Genomic DNA, 24,554 nt, shown 5'->3' with positions numbered 1-24,554 from the left:
CTCCTGGTGGGCTGGGGGAGGTCACGTGAGGTGCCGGGGATGGAACCCAGGCCAGCTGCCTGCAAGGCAAGTGTCTTCCCTGCTGTACTTTCGCTCCAGCCCCTGTTTTCTTCTGCTTTTCAGCTTGGGGGCCACACGTGGCTGTGCTCAGAGCTGACTCCTGTCTCTGTGCTCAGGGGTCACTCCTGGAGGGACTGGGGGGGACCCTGTGCAGTGCTGGGGACTGAACTTGGCTCAGACACATTTAGGCAAGCATCTCCCTTACCCGTCCCAACAATCTCTCAGACCCCTCTAGAAAATCTTTGACACAGAAGGGGCCCAGCCCGGGAGCAAGGACAGAAGCCAGGCTCACGCTGGCGGGGTTCACTCAGCTCCCCCAGACCAGAACCTGGGGCTCAGGCTGGGCCCGGGTCCAGAAAGGGGCAGGGGTGGGGGCTGGAGCGATAGCACAGCGGGTAGGGCATTTGCCTTGCTCGGCCAACCCGGCCAACCCGTGTTTGACTCCCAGCATCCCATGTGGTCCCTTGAGCACCTCCAGGAGTAATTCCTGAGTGCATGAGCCAGGAGTAACCCCTGTGCATTGCCGGGTGTGACCCAAAAAGAAAAAAAATCCAGAAAGGGGCGGGGAGAAGTTCCTGGGACTCAGTTTCCCCATCTGTCCACTCAGCGCTCTGGTACTGCCTGGCAGTCAAGTCTCACGGGACTCCTCCCCCACCTCAATCCAGGGGTGCATCTCCCACCCCCCTTGGGCCCTGGAGATCGGGGAGCCGAGAGTGACCTGAGCTGGTGGAACGGAGCCAGGTGCAGATGCGGGAGGTGGGGCCGTGGCGGGGGGCCCGGGGGAGAGCAGGGAGTGGGCGTCGGAGGGCGGATGCAGAAGATCAAGAGGGCCCAGAAGAGGTGGCGCCAAGGCAGGGTGGGGAGCAGGGGCGCAAGGGGGGGCGTGCAGGGTGCCACGGTGGTGAAGTGTGGGTGCGCGGGGGGGGGGTGGGGACGGAGGTGGGGGCCGAGGGCCCCTGCAGACGGGGTGCCGGGCAGAGTCGGGGCCCGCGGGGCCGGGCGCCCCCACATCCTTTTGTCTCGCCTGGAGACGGCTCGGGGCCCCCCGGGGAACGCGCCATGGAAACGCACGCGGGAGCGCAGGGCCGGGCCGGGCCGGGGGCCACGCGGCCGCCGCGGAGACCCCCCCCGCCCGCCGGCAGAGACAAAGGAGCCCCGCGCCCCGGCGGCGCGGCGGGGTCCGGGGGGCGGCGGCCCGCGGGGAGGGGGCGTCTTTGTGCGGCGCGGCCCCGCCCCCCGCCAGCTCCGCCCTCCGCGCCGCCGCGCCAGGTGCGGGGGCCCCCGCGGCCGGACCCCACCCGCGCCGGGCCCGGGACCCCCCGCCCGCCCCGCCGCGCCCCCCGCCCGCACGCCGTGACGCGGGCGTTGGGCCGGAGCCCCCCCAAGCCAGGTCGGCCCCGCCCTCCCGGCTGAGCCCCCCGCGGCCCCGCCGCTGCCCCGGCGCTGGGTGCCCGGAAGCCGGACCGCGCCGCGGGGCCGCAGTGCGCGGGGGACACCCCGCGCCCCGCGCCCCGGGCCTCAGTTTCCCCGCGCCCGCCCGCCCCACCTCTGCAGGTCCCCCCCGGGGCGCGCTCTGCGCCCCCCTTTCTCGCGCGCCGCTTTGTCTCGGGAAACCTCGGCCGCCCGCGCCCGCGGCACCATGATCGCCGCCACCAAGGAGAAGAATAAACACCCCAAGGACAGCATGACGCTCCTGCCCTGCTTCTACTTCGTGGAGGTGAGTGGGGGGTGCCTGTCGGCCCGCCGGGGGTCCCCCGCGCGGAGGGACAGGAGCGCACGGCGCCGGGGCGCCTGGCTAGGTGTATCGGGGCGGTGCTGGAGGTGGTGGCGGCGGGTCAAAGGCGTCGGGCTTTGCAGGGCCAATAGGAGTTCCAGGGGCCGCGAAGGGTGGCCGGGTGGGTGGTCTGGGGTGCAGGCCCCTGGGTGCTGGGGTCCTGCACTGTGGGGAGGCTCTGAGGCTGTGGGTTCAAATCCCCACTGTGGTGGTGGTCAGCTCCTGCTACAGCTCTAATGCTTGGAACAGGTCCAGCCAGTGGCCCCCCCAGCTTCAGAAGGTTTTTTTTTTCTTTTTGGGGTGGGGTGAGGTGGGCTTGGTTTTTTTGAGGTTTGGGGGAGGGCCACACCCGGAGCGGTGCTCAGGGCTGACTCCTGGCTCTGCGCTCAGGAATCACTCCTGGCGGTGCTCAGGGGACCCGCTGGGGTGCCGGGAACCGGGCCGGCCGCGTGCAAGGCGGGGGCCCTCTCCTCTCCTCCCTGCTGCCTCTCCCGGCTCCCTGGAGGGTTTTTGAAATGAAAGAGAATAAAAACAGGCACCCGGAGAAGCCGACATCCCCAGCCTTGGACAGCGGGACTCGCTGTGGCCCCTGGACCCTCAGGCACACCCTCCCCTTTTTGGGGGGGTTAGCCACTGCTGGCGGTGCTCAAGGACTACCCCCTGCTCAGTGCTCAGGGGCTGGGCCTCGGTCACTCCAGGGCGGTGCTGTGACTCAAACCTGGGGCTCCTGCGGACGCACACCCCCCCAACACACACACACACACACACACACACACACACACACTCACACACACTTAACATGCTGTTCCAGCCATAGCAGTGAGGGGCCCCCAGACCCCAGCCCTCTCCATCCACGCGGGGGTCCTTCGGGGGCTGCCTGTCAAGGGCGTGCAGAAATGGTGCCACCTGCACCCACCCCCCCAGCATCCCCCACGCCCCTCCTCCACCCTGGCCCCCCTCCCTCTCCCCCCCTCCCTGTCTCCTCCTGACCCATCAGCTTTGCTCTGCGGAAAATCTGTTTCTTTCCCATATTTCCATCACAATAGGCTGGACCCGGCTCAGGGCTGGGGGGTGGGGGTGGGGGCTGCGGGGACGAGCTGTCGCCCTCCCTGGGGTCCCCCTGCCCACCCCCCTGTTCTAGAAACTTCCCCACTCTTTCCGCTCCGTCAGAGAGGGGGGTGGTGCCGGTTTCTCCCTCACCCCTTCTCTCGACCCACCCTGCCCCACCCCGCCCCCACCCACTCCTGCTCTTGGATTTTTTCCCAACCATCTTGCCTGGGTGCCCCCCCCGCAGGGATGCTCTCTTTTCTCTTTGGGGTGCTCCGCTATGCTGCGGGGGGGGGGGCCTTCCTCATGGCCTTTGTACCCAACCTCGGGCATTTTCTCTCCAGCCCCGCCCCTGCCCTGAGAGAACCCTCCTCACCCCTTCCTCTCCCGGAGGCAGGGAGGGGGTGCTTCAGGATATGAGCCCAGATGGGCAGTGCCCTCCCCGCCGCACCCTCCCCATCTCAGGGGTGCTCCCTGAGATAACCAGGAGCCCCATGGGGTGCCGGGGATCAAACCCCGGTCAGCTATGTGCAAGGCCATCGCCGTCCCCTCTGGCTCAGGCCAAAGGAGAGTTTTATTTTATTTTATTTTATTTTATTTTATTTTAGGGCTTCACCCAGCAATGTTCAGGGCGGATTCCTGGTTCTGCACTCAGGGATCACTCCTGTCAGGGCTCAGGGACGCTATGGTCCTTAGGCGGGGATTGAACCCGGGGATTGACCACATGCAAATCACGGGCCCTCTCCCCTGTCCTCAGGCTCCAGCCCCACAATGGAGCCTTGGGCCTGTGTCACTGACCCTGGGCAGGTCCACGGTCTGTGTTCCCCCGAGGGCGGGGGCGGGGGGGTCCCAGGATCAGCAATGTGAGGGCTCTGGCCAGAGACAGGCAAAACTGGACCCCCTAGTTCAGTCCTTGACTCGGAGGGTCCCACTGCATATGTGTATGTGGTTTCGGGGTGACCCCCAGCAGTGCTCGGGGCTGGCTCTGGCTCTGTGCTCAGGGCTCACTCCTGGCAGGACCCAGGGGACCCGATGGGATGTCAGGGGTCAAACCCAGGCCGGCCTCGTGCCAGGCCAGCATCCGTCCCGCTGGCCTTTCGCTCTGTGGCCCATCAGTTATTTCTTCGGTGTTGGGGGGGCCACTGCCAGCACGTGCGTGGGGCTTGTTCCTGGCGTGCTGGGGGGGACCCCGTGCTGCTGGAGATGAAACCTGGGCCTCCAGCCCTGCCCGATTATGATATTAGTCAGGGGGGTGTGAACCCCACAAGGATCTCCCAGAAAGGAGCCAGTCCTCTGTGTCTGTCCTTGAGGGGTTCCTGTTGCATCTTGGGGGGACAGGGAGTGAGGAGGAGGAGGAAGAGGAGGAGAGGGTGGCATGGAGGGCAGAGACAGAAGAAGGGGGGAAGGGGGAAGGAAGACGGGGCGGGAAGGGGGAGGGCTGAGGGCACAGGCAGAGCAGGGCTAGCCCGGGAGTCCGAGGATGGGGCTTGAGAGGGCAGAAGGACTGGGCTGGAGCGATAGCACAGCGGGGAGGGCATTTGCCTTGCACGCAACAAACCCGGGTTCGATCCCCGGCATCCCATAGGGTCCCCTGAGCACCGCCAGGAGTCATTCCTGAGTGCAGAGCCAGGAGTAACCCCTGAGCATCACCGGGTGTGACCCAAAAAGCAAAAAAAAGAAAAGAAAAGATTTCAAGCCTGGGGACTGGCTGAGGTGTGGGTGGGGGGCGTCCATGAGGCGGGATTCTGCCATTCCCACTACCCCAAGGCCCCAGGGTCTGCCCTCACCCCGTGCAGAGCCAGTTAGCTCCGAGCACCACTGGGTGTCACCCCAAAGCTACACAGGGTGGCCTTGGTGGCCACCAGCAGAGATGGTCTCCCACCAGCAAAGATCATTCCCCCCCAGCAGAGACTGTCCCTACCAGCAGAGATGGTCCCCACCAGCAGAGATTATTCCCCCCCTCACTCCCCCCCAGCAGAGACTGTCCCCACCAGCAGATGCCCCCCCCACCCCCGCAGCAAAGACCATCCCCCACCAGCAGAGACGGTCAGACTCTCTTTGTTGTGTTTTGGGGCCAGACCCAGCAGTGCTCAGGGCTGACTCCTGGCTCTGTGCTCAGGGCTGGTCAGCCACATTGCAAGGCCAGCATCCTGCCCGCTGTCCGAAGTCGCCAGCCCCCAGTGGGATGCCTTTGGACCCAACCTCAGGCATTTTCCCAGGGAGCTCCAGCCCTGCCCCTGCCCGGGGAGAGCCCCCTCACCCCTTCTGCCCCAGGAGGCCCTCTGGGAGGTGGGGAGCAGGTGCCTCAAGCCATGAGCCCACACTGGGCAGTGCCCTCCCCTGGGCAATGGAGAGGGGCGCTCCTGGTTCAAACTGGTTCAGCTGCAGGCAAGGCAAGTGGCTTCCCCTCTGTCCTGCAGCTCCGGCCCTGGGAACAAACTGCAGGAGTAAGCCCTGAGCATCGTGGGCGTGGCCCGCAAACAAACAAAAGAACATTCACTTATAATAATAATAATAATAATGATTATTATTATTATTTTGGTTTTTTGGGTCACACCCGGCCATTCTCAGCCGTTACTCCTGTCTTTGCATTCAGGAATCACTCCTGATGGTGCTCAGGGGACCATTTGGGATGCCGGGGGTAGAACCAGCGTTGACCGAGTGCAAGGCAAACACCCTCCCTGCTGGACTCTCTCACGTGGGTCCCTCATTCATTCATTTAGCACCTGCCATGGCCAGATGCCCTCCTTGGGTAATAAATTGATACAGAAACTGGGGTCCAGGGGCTGGAGCAATAGCACAGTGGGGAGGGCGTTTGCCTTGCATGCAACAAACCCGGGTTCGATTCCCAGCATCCCATATGGTCCCCTGAGCAGCACCAGGGGTAATTCCTGAGTGCAGAGCCAGGAGTAACCCCTGTGCATCGCTGGGTTGACCCAAAAAGCAAAAAAAAAAAAAAAAAAAAAGAGAAAGAAACTTGGGTCCAGAGAAAATACAAAATATGCAAAGGGCAAGAGATGGCGGCGGGGGGGGGGGCCTGGAGGGCTCTGGAGGGATCTAGGGGGCAGAGGGATGACTAGGGGGCTCTCAATCTCTGGGAGAAGAGACCAGAGGGAGGAAGGTGTGTGCTGCTGTGCTGCTTCTGCTCTTTCTGGGGGATTCAGGTTGGAAGGACGGCTGGAGGGAAAACATATGGATGAGGTGGGTCGGTGGGTCAGTGGGTGGATGGGCTTGGTGACAGCTGGATGGGGAGTGGGTGGATGGACAGTGGATGGATAGGTGCATGGATTGACGGAAAATGGATGGATGGGGTAGGTGGTGAATGGGTAGACAGGAGGGTGGGCTGGAGGATGAGAGGAGGGGGGCTGAGTGGGTAGTGGAGGGACAATACGTGGATGGCCGATGGATGGGCTAGATTGGCTGGCTGACTGGGTAGGTGGATGGATGGATGGATGGATGGATGGTGGGTGGATGCATGGGTGGGTGGGTGGTGAGTAGTGGATGGAAGGAGGGCTGAAAGTATGGGTGGATAGGTTGGTGGGTTAACGAAGGGGCAGGGAGTGGTGGCTAGCTGGCTGGAAGGGTGAATGAGTAGATGGAGTGATGGGTGGGAGGAAAGAAGGGGTGGCTGGAAGGGACTGGAGTGATAGCACAGCGGGTAGGGTGTTTGCCTTGCACGCGGCCAACCCGGGTTCCATTCCCAGCATCCCATATGGTCCCCCAAGCACCACCAGCCAGTGGTAATTCCTGAGTGCATGAGCCAGGAGTGACCCCTGTGCACTGCCGCCGGGTGTGACCCAAAATGAAAAAAAAAAAGGGGGGCTGGCTGGAAAAGACGGATAGGTAAGTCGGGATGGGTGAATCCCTGGGTATAGGAAAGGGCACGACTGGCTAGATGTAGGCGTGTTACACAAATGTGTAGTGACTCCCTGATGGACAAACTGCCTAATGGGTGACCGGCTGAATGGGGGGGAGGAGGAGGAGGAGGAGGAGGAGGAGGAGGAGGAAGAGGAGGGGGAGGAAGAGGAGGACGGAGGGAACCCGGAGAGAGGGGCTTGAACCCCTGGGGCAGACGGAGCAGGAGTCTGGGCACGGCCACGGTCTCCCCACAGCTGCCCATCGTGGCCTCCTCCATCGTGTCCCTGTATTTCCTGGAGCTGACTGACCTCTTCAAGCCGGCGAAGGTGGGTTTCCAGTGCTATGACCGCACGCTGTCCATGCCCTACGTGGAGACCAGCGAGGAGCTCATCCCTCTGCTCATGCTTCTCAGCTTGGCCTTCGCCGCACCTGCAGCCTCGGTGAGGACCCGGGTGCTGGAGGGGCCGCTGGGGAGTGGGGGGTGGGGGGGCTCCCGGGCCTGCGGGCTGGGAACCCGGCTGAGCTCCTGGTCCGTGTACCCCAGATCATGGTGGGGGAAGGCATGCTCTACTGCCTTCAGTCCCGGCTGTGGGGACGCAGCGGAGGGCCCGGTGGGACTGAGGGGACCATCAACGCAGGAGGCTGCAACTTCAACTCTTTCCTGCGACGCACCGTGCGCTTTGTGGGTGAGTGGCCCGAGATGTCCCCACGCCTCCCGACCCTGTCCCAGATAACATTCCAGATCCACTGCTTCTAAGTTGCCCGAGCCTCATGTCGCCCCGCCCTATAACTGTGACCCCGCCCCTTCAAAGTCAGTGTGGCTCCGCCCATAGCTCTGCCCCCGCCCATCCAGCTAGATGTGCCATGCCTCTCCCGGCTTGGCCACGCCCCTTCTGATCAGCCATAGCCCCGCCCATAGCAGTGGCCCAACCCCTTGTCATTTGGTGTGGCCCCGCCCCTCGTAGCAGATTATAGTGCCACCCCTCTGGCCAGCTGTGACCTCGCCTCCTAGCAGTGACCCCGCCCCCTAACTATGACCCCACCCCTTCTCAGCAGTGGGCACGCCCATAACCATAGCCCCGCCCTTGGGCTAGATGTGACCCCCCCTCCTTGGCATGTTGTGGTCCCTTCTGATAGGCTGCGGCCACGCCCCCGTGCCTGTGGCCACGCCCCCACCGTCTGCCCTCGCCCTGTCCACAGGCGTGCATGTGTTCGGTCTGTGCGCCACCGCCCTGGTGACGGATGTCATCCAGCTGGCCACGGGTTACCACGCGCCCTTCTTCCTGACTGTGTGCAAACCCAACTACACGCTCCTGGGCACGTCCTGTGAGGCCAACCCCTACATCACGCAGGACATCTGCTCTGGCCACGATACCCACGCCATCCTGTCCGCCCGGTGAGTGGCCCCTCATGGTGCTTGTCCCCCAGAGTCTCTGGGGAAACTGAGGCCCGGACAGGTGGCCGGGGCGGGTCCTGATTCAACTCCTCTTACAGGAAGACCTTCCCGTCCCAGCACGCCACGCTGTCCGCCTTCGCTGCTGTCTATGTATCGGTGAGTTCCCGCCCCTCCTCCAGCTTGGGGGTCCCCTGCTCCCCTGACCCCCACCGGCTGTCCCCCACAGATGTACTTCAACTCGGTCATCTCGGACACCACCAAACTGCTCAAGCCCATCCTGGTGTTCGCCTTTGCCATCGCCGCCGGCGTCTGTGGCCTCACGCAGATCACCCAGTACCGGAGTCACCCGGTCGACGTCTACGCCGGCTTCCTCATAGGGGCAGGCATCGCCGCCTACCTGGTGAGGGGGTGAGGGGGCGCCCCCTGGCGCAGTGTTGGAGGCTGGAGCCGGGAGGCAGACTGGCCCCAAGGAAGCCAGAGGGGGGAGGCAGGCCCCAAGGAGGCCAGAGGGGGGAGGCAGGCCCCAAGGTGGTTAGAGGGGGGAGGCATGCCCCAAAGAGGCCAGAAGAAGGAGGCATGCCCCAAGGTGGTCAGAGGGGGGAGGCATGCCCCAAAGAGGCCAGAGGGGGGAGGCATGCCTCAAGGAGGCAGAGGGGGGAGGCAGGCCCCAAGGAGGTCAGAGGGGGAGGCATGCCCCAAGGTGGTCAGAGGGGGGAGGCATGCCTCAAGGAAGCCAGAGGGGGGAGGCAGATCCCAAGGAGGCCAGAGTGGGAGGCAGGCCCCAAGGAGGCCAGAGGGGGGAGGCAGGCCCCAAGGAGTCAGAGGGGGGAGGCATGCCCCAAGGTGGTCAGAGCAGGAGGCATGCCCCAAAGAGGGCAGAGGGGCAAGGCATGCCCCAAGGTGGTCAGAGGGGGGAGGCATGCCCCAAAGAGGCCAGAGGGGGAGGCAGGCCCCAAGGAGGCCAGAGGGGGAGGAGGCATGCCCCAAGGTGGTCAGAGGGGAGAGGCATGCCCCAAAGAGGTCAGAGGGGGGAGGCAGGCCCCCAGGTGGTCAGAGGGAGGAAGCAGGCCCCAAAGAGGGCAGAGGGGCAAGGCATGCCCCAAGGAGGCCAGAGGGGGGAGGCAGGCCCCCAGGAGGTCAGAGGGGGAGGCACGCCCCAAGGGGAAGTGAGGGGCGGAAGCTGACTCTGGTGTCCTGTTTTGGACTCAGTCCGGCGAGCTTAGATCTATCTACTAAGGGCTGCTGCTGGGGCAGAACTTGCTCCACTGCAGGGGGGAGAGTGACGAACTCCCCCCCTCAACCCCCTAACCCCACCAGGCCTGGCCCTGGGGACCCCCGGCCACCTTCTCCTCCGAGGCAGGGAACCAAATCCTGAGACTAATGCCCCCACCCTCACACCCAGCCCTGTGTTCCCCCGCCCCCCACTCCCAGGCCTGCCACGCGGTGGGGAACTTCCAGGCGCCCCCCCCAGAGAAGCCCGCGGCCGCAGCGCCCAGCAAGGACGCATTGCGGGCGCTGACCCAGCGTGGCCACGACTCCGTGTACCAGCAGAACAAGTCCGTGAGCACCGACGAGCTGGGGCCCCCCGGGCGGCTGGAGGGCGTGCCCCGGCCTGTGGCCCGCGAGAAGACGTCCCTGGGCAGCCTGAAGCGGGCCAGCGTGGACGTGGACCTGCTGGCGCCCCGCAGCCCCATGGGCAAGGAGAACATGGTGACCTTCAGCCACACGCTGCCCCGCGTCAGCACGCCCTCCCTGGATGACCCCGCGCGCCGCCACATGACCATCCACGTGCCGCTGGACGCCTCCCGCTCCAAGCAGCTCATCAGCGAGTGGAAGCAGAAGTCGCTGGACGGCCGCGGGCTGGGGCTCCCGGACGAGGCCAGCCCGGGACACCTGCGGGCCCCCGCAGAGCCCATGGCAGAGGAGGAGGAGGAGGAGGAGGAGGAGGAAGAGGAGGAGGAGGAGGAGGAAGAGGAGGAGGAGGAGGAGGCGGAGGAAGGAGGGCCGGCGCCCCCCTCTCTCTATCCCACCGTGCAGGCCCGGCCAGGCCTGGGGCCCAGGGTCATCCTCCCGCCGCGCCCCGGGCCGCAGCCGCTCACGCACATCCCTGAGGAGGGGGTGCAGGCGGGGGCCGGCTTGTCCCCCAAGAGCAGCGCGGCCGTGCGGGCCAAGTGGCTGCTGATGGCCGAGAAGGGCGGCGCGGCGGCCGCCGTGTCCGCGCCCGCGCAGCCCCGGGTGGCCAACCCGCCGCGGCTACTGCAGGTCATCGCCATGTCCAAGGGGCCAGGGCCCGGCGGGCAGGGCCCCAAGGTGGCCGAGACGGCGTCGTCGTCCAGCGCCAGCTCCGACTCGTCGCAGTACCGGTCGCCGTCGGACCGCGACTCGGCCAGCATCGTGACCATCGACGCGCACGCCCCGCACCACCCCGTGGTGCACCTGTCGGCGGGCAACGGGCCCTGGGAGTGGAAGGCGGCGGGCGGCGGGGGCCCCGGGGAGCCGGAGGGCGTCTACGAGCTGGGGGACCTGGCACGGAGCTTCCGCGGGGTGCCCAAGCCGCTGGGCGTGTCCCCCGGCTCGTCCATGAGCGACGTCGACCAGGAGGAGCCACGCTTCGGGGCCGTGGCCACCGTGAACCTGGCCACGGGCGAGGGGCTGCCCCCGCTGGGTGCTGTGGACGGGGTGCTGGGGCCTGCCAGCCGCGAGTCCACGCTGCGGCGCAAAGCGGGGAGCCTGGGGGCTGGCGACTCCGCCGGGGAAACCGAGGCAGAGAGTTACTTCCGCAAAATGCAGGCGGCCCGCAGGTTCAAGGACTGAGCCCGCTGCGGGGCGGGGCGGGAGAAAGGGGGCAGCATGAGGCACAGTGGGCCGGGGGTTCCCACTGTTCAATAAAGGGTCCACAGCATCTCACTGCCCTGCCTGTTTGCTTCTTGGGGAGCCACATCCGGGGCCTATGCCCGACTCTGCGCTCATTAACCACTGCGGGGGGGGGGGGGGGGTGGCAGGGACGTTGGAGACGAAGCCCAGCTCAGCCCTAACAGCCCGCCCCACTGCCCGGTCCCTCTGTCCCCCCAGACCCCTCTTGCCCTCCACCTGGCCGGCCCGGGCCAGGAATGAATCAGACAGAGGCGGCAGTGACGACCAGCGGGGCGGTGGTGCAGGACAGAAGTTTATTCAAAGTCGAGTACAGGCCAGCGGGGCCGCGCGCTGGCTACACTGGGCAGAAGAAAGAGCCTGCAGGGAGGCAGTCGTTATAAAATCGCTTTTAATTCGGTTCTCTCCTCATTACAAGCTGTTGGAGGACGCCAAGGCCCGCGCAAGCTCCACGTACAATACTGAGCCTGTAATCGCTGGTATCAAAATATACATCTGTGTCACCGTAAAAAACCGAGTTTGCTGCCCCTTCGTCTTACAACAGGTATAAAAAATTATAAATATTTACACCCTTGTTAAGGCCCCACGATATGGAACATCGGGAGGCCCAGGCCCCGGGGGAGGGGGCCGGTCAGCATGGGAAGCGTCTCGTGGGCCCCCACAGCACAGGAAATCACATGGTTTTTGGGGGGCGGGAGACATTAAGACTTGGGCCCTTGGTCCCACCTTCCCCAGAAGGGGCCCCCCAGCACTAGAGGCAGACAAATTTTTTTTAAAAAAAAAAGAAAGAAAAAAAGGAGAAAGTAAAGAAACCCAACAAAACTTTGGTCCAAAATTTGCAGGAAAGATCCCCTGAGGCTGAAAGCGTGGCCGGGCATAGGCCCGGCGTCCTCAGAGTGGACAGTACAGAGGCCAGGAGCAGAGGCACTGCTTGGCATTGCTACAAAAGTTCCTTAAATGATTCTTTTGCATATAAATGAAGGGGGGGTCAGGCACAGGTGAGGCGCAGCCAGCAGAGATTACCGCAGCCAGCAGAGATTACCGTGAGAACCAAGCTGGAGAAAGGGGTGAGCCCCGGGGCTCCTGGGCAGGGAGGGGACAATCAGACACTTGATTAACGGATGGGGGTGTCGGCCTCCCCGCTGGCCTGGCCAGGCACATGATCCCAGGCAGGGGGCGCTGCCCCCCCCCTCGGCAGCCCCCCGCCCCGAGCTACCGCAGGAGGGACCTGCCACAGCAGCGGGTTTTAAGGCACGAGGAAGCCGAGTGGGGTTGGGGGGACGCCCACCCCCCCAGGCTCCAGAAGGCACCGGGCGAGGGGGTGGGCCGGGGGTGCGGGGGGAGCTGTCCGCTGCCAGCACCCCGCTTCCCCCGCCCCAGGTGAGCAAGGCAAATTAGATTTAATTTTTTCAAAAACAGGTAAACTGATTTCTCTTTAAAAAAATAAAATCTCTGGTCTTTTTAAGGTCACTTCAGCTGCTTTTTAAAGTGGCTTCTCTGGAATGCGGGCGGGCGCTTAGATGGTGGACTTGGAGAAGGACACCCGAAGGTGGTGGTTCTCGCCCAGGTCGTGGTTGTGCAGGTCCATCAGGGCCTGGATTGCCTCCTCCACGGAGCCCATCTGGATCAGCGCCATCTTGCGGTCCTTCCTGCAGGGGCCGAGGGGACAGGAGGGGGTGTGAGTCGGGGTGTGGGAAGGGGGCTGGGGGGCTCAGGGGCAAGCCTGTGCGGCCCGCACTCACTGGAAGAACTTGAAGCCCTTGACCATGCCACCGTTGCTGGAGAAGAGATGCTTCAGGTCCTCCTCAGACACGGAGGGCCTGGGGGAGAGGGGCGGGGTCAGTGGGGGTGGGGGTGGGGGTCCCTAGGGCACTGGAGGAGGACGGGGGGCCCCCCCTCGCACGTACGGAATGTTGGAGAGGTGCAGCGTGGCCGAGGGTGGGAAGATGTTCTGGAAGTTCTTGGAGCCGGGCTTCTTGAAGCGGTGCAGCGGCGAGTTGCCGTAGTCCTTGGTCAGGCCCTGGTCCTCCTGGCCCTCTCGGGGCAGCTGCACGTTCTGGTGCTTGGACAGGGTGATGCGCACGGGCTTCCCGTGCACCTTGTGCCCGTTGAGGTGGCTCATGGCTGTGCGGAAGAGGGTACGTCAGGGGGCTGTGGCCGGCCTGACTCGGCACTCCCCCCCACCCCGACCCCCCCAGCTCCCGGCCCGGCCTTACCCAGCTGGGCCTGGCTGCCGTCGGCCATTTGCACCAGCGCGTTCTCCTTCTTGTTGAACAGCACCTTCACCCTCTGCACGTCGCCGTAGACGCCTTGGGGAGCAGGACCCGAGCTGAGGCCACAGCCGTGTCCGTCCGCCCGCCTGCCCGCCCGGCCCCTCCCAGGCCCGCACCCGCACGCGCCTGGCTCCTCCCGCGGTGCGCTCGCTCCCTCTGCCCCTGGCACCTGCGGCTAAGTCACAGGGGCGGCCATTAAGCGGGAGCGCGGCCCCGCTGTGGGGCGTCCCTCCGTCCACAGAGCGCAGGACAGGGGGGCCACCGAAAGTGGCCCTGACATGCTACCAAACACGCGTTAACTCCGAAAGGCATGCAGTAAACCATGCGTGTCTACGGACTCCGGACACACTCGCAAACCGAAAGGCAAGTCAGGGGCCGAGGCAGGAGGCCGGAAGTGCAAAACTCAACATGGGAGCATCTTAGGGCGCCAATAACCGCAATTACATGAAAACAAGGTAAATAAAAGGGTGAATGATAACATACCGAAAAGAATAAAGAGGCTTTGGGGTGTGACTCTCTTTAGAGGACAGCAGAGCAAGGCAGCGGAGGGACAGGGAAAGGGAGAGGTCAGAGGCGAGTTGCCAATGGTCCACCAGGAGGAAGGCGGCCCCAGGCGTGCAGTGTTGCCGACGATGAAGTTGTCAGGATGTTAATATTCAAGGGCGGGTTGGTTTCCGGAGAGCAGGGTTTGAGGGGGATTGGTTTTTTTTTTTTTTTGGTTTGTTTTTATTTATTTATTTATGGTTTTGTTTCAAGCAACAACAGGAAGCGGAAGTACCGTGCAGTCAGTTGGCAAAGAAATTCCGGATCAGGGCAAGAAAAAAAAATTGGGAAAGGGGAAGGGGAGAAAAGAAAAGTAGCAAAAAACATAGGTCAGTAAATACATAAGGAAACACGCAGTGTTCCACCAACACATTACAGCCGCGGCCGCGGCCACACAGGCAGAAGCACCTCCTCAGCGAGCAGGAGACAACAGGCCCCCCGCCCGGCCCGGCCCCCATTGTCTCCTACTGACTGCAGACACCCGCACGCACAGCCCTGCTGCTCGCCGCCGGCCCCCCACTCCCGGCCCACCTGGCCACTCCGCCGCTCCAGCCACGCGCTCACTCTCCTTGGGCACAAGCGGCCACAGATGCACCACCAGCCCCGCCACAGAAGGGCCTGGGGGCGGGGGCGGGACCCCAGACCCAGCTCCTCCGGCTCCCAATTTGTCAGTGCCAAGAGCGACGGCGACGCTAAAGGTCACAGCCGGGAGGTGCGAACCCAGGACATCGAGGATAGGAGCCGAGTGTGCGGGAGGCGCGGGAGCTGCCCCTGTGCGCGAACCCCAGACGTCGGGCGGCCGCAGCCGGGAGGGCAGGGCACCTACCTCGGGGTTCAGGTTGCTGACCAGCAGGACCGAGTTCCCTGCCCCGGCCAGGCCCGGGATGGCGATCCTGCCCGCGGCCGCCGCGGCTGCCGCCGCCGAGGGGATGGCCAGCGGGGCCAGGGCCCCGTGCACGTTCGGGACGGAGAGACCTGAGGAGAGACGGGGCCGGGGTGAGCCGTGCGGGCCCGCGCTGCCCCCTCCCAGACATGCAGGGGCCCCTGTGGCCCGGCCTCAGCCTCGCCTCTCCTCAAAGCACAGCCCGGGGCGGGGGCCGCCTACATGCGCCTACATGCGCCGGGCCCGGCCGTGCGTGCATGCAGGTGCGGTCACCATGCGGCCACACGCCGGCGGGGGTGGGCGGGGGTGGGCGGGGGCCCGGCCCCAGGAGGGGAGCTGCCCGGGCCCCCGCTTACCAGGCAGGCACTCAAGCCACCTACTAGGGGCGCGTCCCTCCGGCCACTGCGCGCTGTCCTCGCCTGCCCGGGTGCTTAAAGGGAACCAGACACTGCGGGGTCAGCGGGCGTGGGCCCTGGCCTCCCTGCCCTGTCCAGGCCTCCGGGGCCGCAAGCAGAGCTGGGGGCGGAGTGGGCATGCACGTGGCCATGTGCGAGTACCTGCGGCTTGAGGGATGGCAAAGGTGGGAGGGAAACCAGCTCCTGCATACGGAGAGGCGGACATTATGCCCGGCGCACCTGGAAACAGACAGACACTCAGCGCCGGGCCCTGACCTGTCTCCCTGCGGGGCCGTGCGGGCGCGGGCGGGCAGCACTCACCGAAGGCGGCGGCCACGGTGTGGTCCAGCGAGGGCTGCGTGTCCCCGGAGGGCAGGTCGGGCCGCGTGTAGTCCCGGCTCTTGTCATTGTTGTACTTGACGTTGAGGCTGGTCAGCTTGGACACGTCGATGCGGAGCGTGCAGCAGGCGTTGTAGATGTTCTGGCCGTCCAGGGACTGCAGGGGCAGGACAGCAGCGGGTGAGGCCGGAAAGGCGGGTCGAGGCATGTGGGGACGGGGAGGGGGCGGCGGGGGACGTCGCTCACCAGCTTGGCGTGCTGGGCGCTCACGGGGTCTGCGTACTGCAGCAGCGCCTGGAACTGGTTGTTCTTGGTGAAGGTGATGATCTTCAGGACGGTGCCGAACTTGGAGAAGATCTGGGGGGCGGGAGGCAGGAGCTCAGCCCTCAGCCCTGGGGTGCTGGGGTGGGCAGGGGGGGGAGGGCAGGGCGGGGGCAGGCTCACCTGGTGAAGCACATCCAGGGTCACGGGGTAGAAGAGGTTCTCCACGATGATGCGCAGCACGGGGCTCTGGCCGGCCATGGCCATACCCGCGTCCACGGCCGCGGCCGAGGCAGCCAGGGCCAGGTTGCCCGACTGGACCGAGTTCACGGCCTGCAGGGCGGCCTGAGCCCGCTGTGGAGGGAGGGCAGGGCGGTGAGCGGTCGCCGGGCCGACCCGCGCCCCGCGCCCCTCGCCCTGAGCCCGGGCCCCCACGCACCGCCTGGTTGGGGGAGCTGTCGGTCTTGAGCTCCTTGTGGTTGGAGAACTGGATGTAGATGGGCTGGCCGCGCAGCACAGGCGTCACCGACGTGTAGTAGTTCACCATGGTGTTGGCCGCCTCCTCCGTGTTCATCTCGATGAAGGCCTGGGGGCCAAGGGGCAGCGGTCAGCCGTGGTCGCCGGTCAGGTCAGCCCCGCCCCCCCCTCCCCGGGCCACTCTGCACACCTGGTTCTTGCCCTTGAGCATCAGGAGGTTGGTGACCTTCCCGAAGGGCAGCCCCAGGGAGATGACCTCGCCCTCCGTGACGTCGCTGGGCAGCTTGCGGATGTGGATGACACGCGACGGCACCCCAGCGCTCCGGTTGTCCCCCTTGAACTTCTTGCTGTCGTTCCCATTGGCTGCAAAGCGGGGGGATGTGTGTGGCAGGGCCCCTCCTGGCAGGCTGGGCCCCGCCGCACCCCACCCGGTGCCGGTACCTGCGGAGGCCGAGCTGCCGCTCATGGTGAACGGCCCGTTACTGACGCAGGTGGAGAAGAGCTCGTCAGATCCCCGCTGCAAGAGAGGGCAAGGCCTCAGAGGGTAGCCAGGGGGTACCCTGCGGGCTGGAGGGGACACAGCGGCCACCCCAACAAGGACAAAGCCCTGGCCACACTACGAGGCCACTAGGCCCCAGGGGTCTCCTCCCAGCACCCTCGGAAACCAGACCTGCAGCAGGGCCCAGGCCGGAGGCCCTCCTGGGGCTCCCGGCTGGTCAGTGAAATGCAGCCCAGAAGTGTCTGGGGGGCATGGGAGCAGCACCCCTACTGCAAAACTAGGACGAGGGCCAGGACTGTGGTGACTATGGTGGGCAGCCGGCAAGGCTGACCCCTCAAGGGCACCTAATCTCAGTGCTCCTGGCCAGCCAACCCCCTCGGGCCACTTCCTGGTCAAGGACTGAGCACAGCCCTTGACCAAACTGCCTTTGGGAGGGAGAAGCAGAGTGGGGGGCCAAACAGGATGCCCCTCTGTGGCTTGCTTGGCCCCAGCTCTGCCATCAGGCTCGGGGCTCCCCACCTCCTGGCTCCGCACACCCCCAGCACCAGGATGCCCGGGCAGGCAGTGACCAGCGGCTCAGAGGACAGGGAGGGCAGCTCTGGAAGGGGCTGCCCCACGCCCCCGCAGGTGTCCCGGAACCTGCCTTTCCCGGGCTGTCAGGGCGCCGCCCGAGTCCCCCTCCCTCTGGCCCCACCGAACAAACAGGTTTTATCCGCCGGCAGATCTGCGGCCGTGGAGACAAGAATCCACTTGGGAAAACCGAAACCCAGCCAGGACGGCCACGCTGACCTGGCCGTCTGGGAGCAGCTGGCAGGCGGTGGGGGAAACTTGGGCCCCTCGAGGGAGGGGGTGACTCGGGGTGCCAGCGGGGCCCCAGACAGAGCCCAGGGCCGCCCCTGTCCCAGGCCGCATTCCTGGAGAGCAGAAGGCGGGTCCCACACCAACCCCCCCACCCCGCTTCCCCCCCAGAGCCTACCTTGGTCCCGACTGTTATATCTGGGACAATGCTGTAAGGAGAGAAGAGGTGGGGTCAGCCCAACATGGGCAGTGGGGGGACAAGCCGCCCCCCCATTTCCCCTTGAAAGGGGGCAGCCCGGCCCCACCCTTCCTTCCGGACTCCCCTTTGGAAGCCCTGGGGAACCCTGGAGATTGGCAGCTGGGGTTCAAGGGCTGCCCGCCTGAGACTAGGAAAGCAGGCCAGTGCGGGCTGGGGGTGGGAGGGCCGGTTCAGAGGGTGCCTCCCGGGGATGCGATCAGGCAGGGGAATGGAGCCGCCTGGGATTATTCATCAACCCAGTCCAGGGCGGCCTGGCCTTTCTTCCCCTCCTGAGCATACGAAGCAGGGGATGGGGGGGTGCACTACTGAGGACACAGCCACCTGCACCCAGGACCCGCGCCCCGCGGCGGCCCAGCACCAGTGACGCCGGGACCCGGGAAGGGAGCGGAGTTGGCAGTGCCTGCCCGGGGCGCGCCGGCGAAGAGCCCGTCTACACAGCCCGCTGCACCCGGGGCGCGCGCCCCGGAGCCGGAAGAATGAGAAGTATGCGCCGGGCTGGGGGGCAGGAAAGGGCGCGCCCTCGGAAACGGCCCCTGCACCCCCAGCGCCTGGCCGCCGGCTCGCGCGGCGCCTAGGGGGGGCTGCCAGGCCCCCGGAAAAGGGCTGCAGGGGGGAGCCGCGCGCCCGCTGCGGCCCACGCCTTCCTGCGCCAAGCGCGCCGGGGGGACACCCCCCACCCCCAGGGCCGAGGGGCGGCCCGCGTGGACGGAAACCCGGGTGGCCATCACACCGCGGCCACTTCTCTGGACTTTTAACTCGGACCGAAACCTGCAATTGAGCCCGGGCGCGGAAGCACGTGACCCCCAAGCCTGGGCTGAGCCCGAGCCCGGGGGAGCCGGGGAAGGGGGGCGAACCCTGCGGGTGTCCCTGCAGGGCCTCGGAAAAACTGGGGCTCCGCGTGCGAGCCCCCCGCCCCCCGAGCCTGATTCCCCTCTCCAAGGCGGCCAAGAGTAGATCGGCCCGCGGACACCGTTGCAAACAAAGTAAAAGAATTCCGACTCTTTCCCCCCCCTTTCAGAGAGGGGCTGAGTATTTAATCAAGTCGTGGGGGGCGGGGCGGGGACGGGCTGGCCCCGCGGCGAGCGACCAAGCGATACAAAGTAGCCGGCGCCGGCCGCAGTCCCTCGCCAGGCGGGGGAGGCCGCCCCGGCCCCCGCGGGCCCGCCCCGCGCGCGAACAAAGCAGCCTCGGGGTCCGGCCCGGCCTTTGTGGGGCGCGCGGGGGCGGCGCGGGCGCGGCCGGGCGGGCGGGGCGGCCCCGGGCAGAGTCCGCGCGGCGGGAAAGGCCGCGCACGCGCACGGGGCCCGGCGCCGGGGCGCTGCTGCGCACGCGCGCGGGGCCCCCGCGGGGCGCGTGGGGCGCCGGAAGGGCCACGCGGGACACGCCGCGAACGCGGGCGGCGGGGAGGCGGGAAAAGAGGAACGCACGGGGCGGCCGGGGCCCGCACGCGGAGAGGCCGGAAGCGGCGGGCGGCGGCCACGGTCGGGCCCGGCGGCTACCCGCGGGCCGGGGGAGGGGATCGGGGCGCGGCGGCCCAGCGCGGGGCGGGGGGCGGAGCGGCGCCCCCACCACCGGCACCACCGCCCGGAGGCCGAGACAGCGGCGCGGGGAAGCGGCGGGAGCGCCGGCAAGGCGGCGGGAAGCGCGGAAAGGCGCGACTCACCCGTCCATTGCACACAGAGGAGACCCGCGGGGGACGGAGTGGAGGCGCCGGAATAGCAGGAACCGACCCAACGGCTCCGAGTTATAGACTCACAAAATGGCGGAGACGCCCGACCACGTCCCCCGCGCGCTCTGTCCATTGGCTCCCGTCTCCGGGAGGGGCGGGGCTATCACCCCGGACCCCCTTCAGTGCCTTCCAATGGCTAGGAGGCCACTTAGGGGGCGGGGCCGAAGAGAATGGCACATGACTATTGGGGAAGGCGGCCGTCCGTCAGAACTCCAGGCGGAAACGATCCGAGGAGCCAGGGGAGGCGAGGCCGTTTGCCGCCCCGTGACAGCCCCTGAGCCAATGAGCGAGCTGCTCTCCTGCGTGGGCTTGCGGGCGGCGCCATCTTGAGAATGGGTACGTGGCGAGTCAGGCGGCAGGAAGCGTGCTTTTCTCCCCCCTCGCCGCCATCTTGCTAGTGGGCAGAGCCCGTCGTCTCGGGCGTGAGGGCAAAAGGAGGTGTGCCACCATCTTGGAGTTGGGCAAGAGACCTGCGCGGTCCCATCTTGCTTGTGGGCGCGTGGCCGTAAAGCGTGCTTCTGCCAGCAGAGCGATTTCTGCCGGGGCCACCCGCGAGTGGAGCTGAAGGCCGCCGAGCTCAGCGCACGCTCGCTTGGGTCGCCTTGTTCTGTCATCTCCGAGGTTGAGGGCGCGTCGCGATCAGGGCCAACCAGGCCCCCGAGCTGCAAAGTTTTGGAAAAACTGGAAACTTGGGTCTGCCGAACAGACGAGCAGCCCACCCTGCGTTTGGAGAAACTGAGGTTCCGGGGCTGCAGAATGGAGGCTCCCTGCCCTTTCTTTGGGGGAAACTCAGGCTCGGAAATGCAGGACGAGTGCCACCTGCCCCGGCACCCCGGGGAAACCGAGGCCCGAGCTACCCCATAGCAGGATTCCCACCCCTTCTTGGGTCCCCTTGTCCCCAGAGTGGAGCAGGGCTGTGCAGCGGTGGCCGTCCGCCGTGCAAGGGGACCACCAGGAGCGAGGCGAGCTTGCGGGGAGCCGTTGGCATCCTCCAGGAGAAATGCCCACCAGAACGGGCGAGGTCCCCACGCCGGGAGGACGCGTTTAATAAATAGAGGAAACGCGCTGACCATTGTTGGCCCTGCATCCCTGCCAGAAGTGGGTTGTAACTGAGCCCAAGCCCTACCCGGGTGGTGGTGGGGGGTGGGGTGGGAACAGCAGCTCAACGTTTCCCAGACATCAGCCATGCCCTGCATCACCTCTGCTTTTGGTTTCCGGGCCCGCTATGGTTGGCTTAGGAACCGGGCGCTGGCTCTGGGCATGGGCCCAGGGGGGAGCATTAAGGTTCCTAAAAAGTGCTCCTCCTCCCGACCCCAAACCCAGTCTGCCCTCTGGCCGGCCCTCCCTGGGGCCTCGGGCCATCAGAAGCCCCACAGTCGCTAATCAGGAATGTCCCGGTGGATTTAGCAGAATCCCCAACACACTCCCAAGGATTTCTGCCGTCCCCTGGGTACGGCCTGGGCAGCTGCTCGACTTGGCCGCTTAGGAGCAGGCCTGGCCGCCCTGCCCCCGCAAGGCAGTGGCGAGACAGACCAGAGAACTCCCTCCCACCGGCCCCACACCCTCCAACCCTGAGCCAGTGAAGGATCCTGGGTGCAAAGGTGAAGTCGGGCCCTGTGGGTGGTGTGTGAGGAGCTCAGGCGAGCCCCGGCCTCCTTCCCTCCTTATCAGGCTGGTCAAAATAACACCAGGCGGGTGGGGGGGGGCTTGCACACTAGCCGGCCTGGGTTGGATCTGCATCCCCATGGTTTGATCATCCGCCAGGAGTGATCCCTGAGCACAGAGCCAGGAGTCAACCCTGAGCGCTGAGTGCGGGACCCCAAACTAAAAGCACAAACCAGAAAAAAAAAAAAAAAAAAAAGCACAGGGGCTGGAGCGATAGCACAGCGGGGAGGGCATTTGCCTTGCATGCGGCCGACCCGGGTTCGATCCCCAGCATCCCATATGGTCCCCCGAGCACCGCCAGGAGTAGTTCCTGAGTGCATGAGCCAGGAGTAACCCCTGTGCATCGCCGGGTGTGACCCAAAAAGCAAAAAAAAAAAAAAAAGCACAAAGCCAGAGAGATAGTGTAGGCGTGAGGGGCTTGCCCTGCCTTCCCACCCTGGCTATTGGCATCCTGGTCCATCCGTCCCACCAGCCAGGCACAAGACAGGACAAGTGTGAGCTGGGAGTGCAGGTGCCGCATACTGGAGCCCTAGGATCCGGCCCTGCAACCACGCGATACTCCTCAGCACCCCCAAAGTCACCCCCCACCCAAGACAGCACAGATGCAACTTCTGAAATCCACGAGTCACTGGTCGGTGGAGCTGTCTTCTCACAGGCCCTGGGGGACCATCTTTCCCACCTCTACCCCTTCTGGGAGGGTCTAGGTGGCTGTGACTCGGAATCAAAGCCCTCTCCTCTTCCCTATAGGCCAGGCCTCACCTCCTCTGGATGCCTTTGCGTTATTTGGGGGTGGGAGGGCTGAGGGCTGGAGGTTGGGAGAACCAGGAGAGCCGGAGTGCAGTGGGGGAGGAGCTGGCCTTGCACGTGGCCGACCCGAGTTCGATCCCCAGCACCACCACATACGATCCCCTGAGCACCGCCGGGAGTGACTCCTGAGCACCACCAGTGTGGCCCAGAAACCGAAAAGAGAGAACAGGAGGAGAGGGAGGGAGGAAGGCAGGCAGGAAGGCTTGCTCGGAGCTGCAGAGTTTGAAAAGAACCGCCAGGAGCACGTGGACAGAGGCCGGGAGAAGAATGATGGTCACCCCCACCCCACCCCGACCCCGATCCAGCACTGCCAAGTGTGATCCCTGAGCACCGCCAGGGGTGGCCTGACAATCTCCCCCTCCAAAAAAAAATCAACTGAGGGGGCCGGAGCAATAGCACAGTGGGTAGGGCGTTCGCCTTGCACGCGGCCGACCTGGGTTCGATCCCCGGCATCCCATATGGTCCCCCAAGCACCGCCAGGAGTAATTCCTGAGTGCAAAGCCAGGAGTAATCCCTGAGAATCGCTGGGTGTGACCCAAAAAGAAAAAAAAAAAAAATCAACTGAACAATTTTAAAATTAAAAAAAAAGAAGGGGGAGGCTGGAGCGATAGCACAGCGGGTAGGAAGTTTGCCTTGCACGCGGCCGACCTGGATTCGATTCCCAGCACCCCATAGGGTTCCCTGAGCACCGCCAGGAGTAACCCTTGAGCATCACCAGGTGTGACCCAAAAAGCAAAAAAAAAAATTTTTTTTTCAAAATAAAAATTATTTTCAGAGGCCAGAGCAATAAGACAGCGGGAAGGGTGTTGGCTTTACACACAGCTGACCCGGGTTCAATCCTTGGAACCCCAGAGGGCCCTGAGAGCCAGCCTAAAGGGATCCTGAGCACAGAGCCAGGAGTCAGCCCTGAGCACTGCCAGGCGTGACCCAAAACACAAATTTTAAAAATGAGCTGCTCCCCTAAGGTGAATGGGGGGGCTGGGAGCACCCCAGGATACGGGATCATTGGATCATTGTACCTGCGTCCCCTCACACCAGCCATCTGAGCTGGGCCGGGAGGGTGGTATAAAGAAGGATCTGGGAGGCTGCCGGCCAGATTCCCCCCAACCCACCAGCCTTCCCAAGGTCTCAAGAACATGTCCGGGAGCCCCCCCTCGGATCATCAGGGGCTCATGTTGGCAGGGCCCAGGCCTGGCGGCAGGTAGGGAGGGGGGAGGGGGGAGGGAGTGGCCTGAGTGGCCAGGGCTCTTTGTCTTCCCCCCTGGCCCGGCTGCCAGCTGCTCCCTCATTAATGATTGAAGGTGAGCGAGAGCACAAGCCCTGGAATCAAAACCCAGAAAAGGATCCTGGGCTGTTGGCAGCGGAGCAAAGGAGGTGGAGGGGAGAGGACGGAGGCTGTGCCCGGCCCCACCCTGCCAGGAAGAAGCCGGGAGGGAGGGCACCTGCCTCCGCGGACCGGCCTCAAGCGGAAGCAGAAAAAGTAAAAAGGGCTCGAGAAATAAAAAGTACAACCTTGCACACAGGGCCGACGCGGGTTCGATCCCTGAGTGCAGAGCCAAGAGTGACACCTGAGCACGGCCAGGTCCCTGCAAGTTGGAGAGATCCCAGGTTATATCCTCGCGTGTCTTTTTTTTTTTGGGGGGGGTCACACCTGGTGATGCACAGGGGTTACTCCTGGCTCTGCACTCAAGAATCACCCCTGGTGGTGCTCAGGGGACCCTATGGGATGCTGGGAATCGAACCCAGGTCGGCCGAGTGCAAGGCAAACTTCCTACCCGCTGTGCTACGGTACGGCTCCAGCCCCTCCTGTGTCTTCTTATCTAGGTTCGCCACCACCAGCAGCTCCCTGCAGCCTTTCCCGCTCCCCCCCTTCTCTTTGCCCCTCAAGCCGGGAGCAGCATAAACCCACCCGCCCTCCCCGCCCCCAGGAGCCCCCCCAGCTCCCTGCCACACGACCCCACCCCCCTCCTCCCTTGCCAATTCCTGCTGAACTCTTTTTTTTTGTTTGTTTTGGTTTTGGGGCCACACCTCGAGATGCTCAGGGCTGACTCCCGGCTCTGCACGCAGGGATCACACCCGGCAGTGCTTGGTAGGGGGGGGCTTGGGGCTGCCGGGGATGGAGCCCGGGTCTGCCACCTGCAAGGCAAGCACCCACCCCACGGTCAAATCACTTAGGAGTCAGCCCTGAGCACATCCAAGTGTGGCTAAAGAAAAAAAAAAAAAAGAAAGAAATATTCTAGAATGGATTGCAGAGGTGCTGGTCGGAATTTGAGGACCTCTGACTGAAATGCTGGGAGTGAATATTCATAAAAACTGTTTTTGGGGGGCCGCACCTGGCAATGTTCAGGGTTTATTTACTCCTGACTCTGCACGCAGGGATCACTCCCAGCGGGGCCCAGGGGGCCCTATGAGATGCTGGAGATCAAACCCGGGTCAGTCGTGTGCAAGGTGAGTGCCCTCCCCCCATGCTATCTCTACCCATTGGGAATGTTCTTAAACATCATTCCACTGGGCTTGGAGTGAGAGTAGACTCGAGTTCTATCCCCGGCATCCCATAGGGGTCCTCCAGCATCTCCAAACGTCATTCCTAAACCCAGAGGAGTAACCCCTGAGCATCGCC

At 64.8% G+C, this 24,554-nt stretch overlaps 2 protein-coding genes across 3 annotated transcripts; one reads left to right on the top strand and one right to left on the bottom strand.

Moving 5' to 3' along the window:
- The first annotated feature begins 855 nt into the window (after positions 1–855).
- PLPPR3 (phospholipid phosphatase related 3) lies at positions 856–11,042 on the top strand. The gene is made up of 8 exons (XM_004614909.3): positions 856–900; positions 1,615–1,777; positions 6,994–7,179; positions 7,284–7,425; positions 7,940–8,135; positions 8,234–8,291; positions 8,362–8,535; positions 9,567–11,042. Exons 1-8 carry the CDS (start codon positions 872–874, stop codon positions 10,947–10,949), a joined length of 2,331 nt encoding a protein of 776 aa, XP_004614966.3. The 5' UTR covers positions 856–871; the 3' UTR covers positions 10,950–11,042.
- A 225-nt stretch (positions 11,043–11,267) lies between these two features.
- Positions 11,268–19,520, bottom strand: PTBP1 (polypyrimidine tract binding protein 1). 2 transcript variants are annotated; one of them, XM_004614791.2, is made up of 15 exons: positions 19,397–19,520; positions 17,653–17,683; positions 16,619–16,694; positions 16,368–16,540; positions 16,140–16,286; positions 15,884–16,054; positions 15,686–15,796; positions 15,422–15,596; positions 15,263–15,340; positions 14,649–14,797; positions 13,763–13,796; positions 13,223–13,315; positions 12,914–13,130; positions 12,749–12,826; positions 11,268–12,655 (listed from the first exon to the last, which is right to left on the bottom strand). In XM_004614791.2, exons 1-15 carry the CDS (start codon positions 19,402–19,404, stop codon positions 12,523–12,525), a joined length of 1,674 nt encoding a protein of 557 aa, XP_004614848.1. In that variant the 5' UTR covers positions 19,405–19,520; the 3' UTR covers positions 11,268–12,522. The 2 variants fall into 2 exon arrangements, with proteins under 2 accessions (XP_004614848.1, XP_004614851.1); XM_004614794.2 differs by lacking the exon at positions 15,263–15,340.
- Between the last annotated feature and the right edge of the window lie 5,034 nt (positions 19,521–24,554).

This window comes from Sorex araneus, chromosome 2, assembly GCF_027595985.1.
Source record: "Sorex araneus isolate mSorAra2 chromosome 2, mSorAra2.pri, whole genome shotgun sequence".
Taxonomy (NCBI): Eukaryota; Metazoa; Chordata; class Mammalia; order Eulipotyphla; family Soricidae; genus Sorex; species Sorex araneus.
Note: the sequence above shows the minus strand (reverse complement) of the source record. Positions and strands in the feature narration are given on the sequence as shown.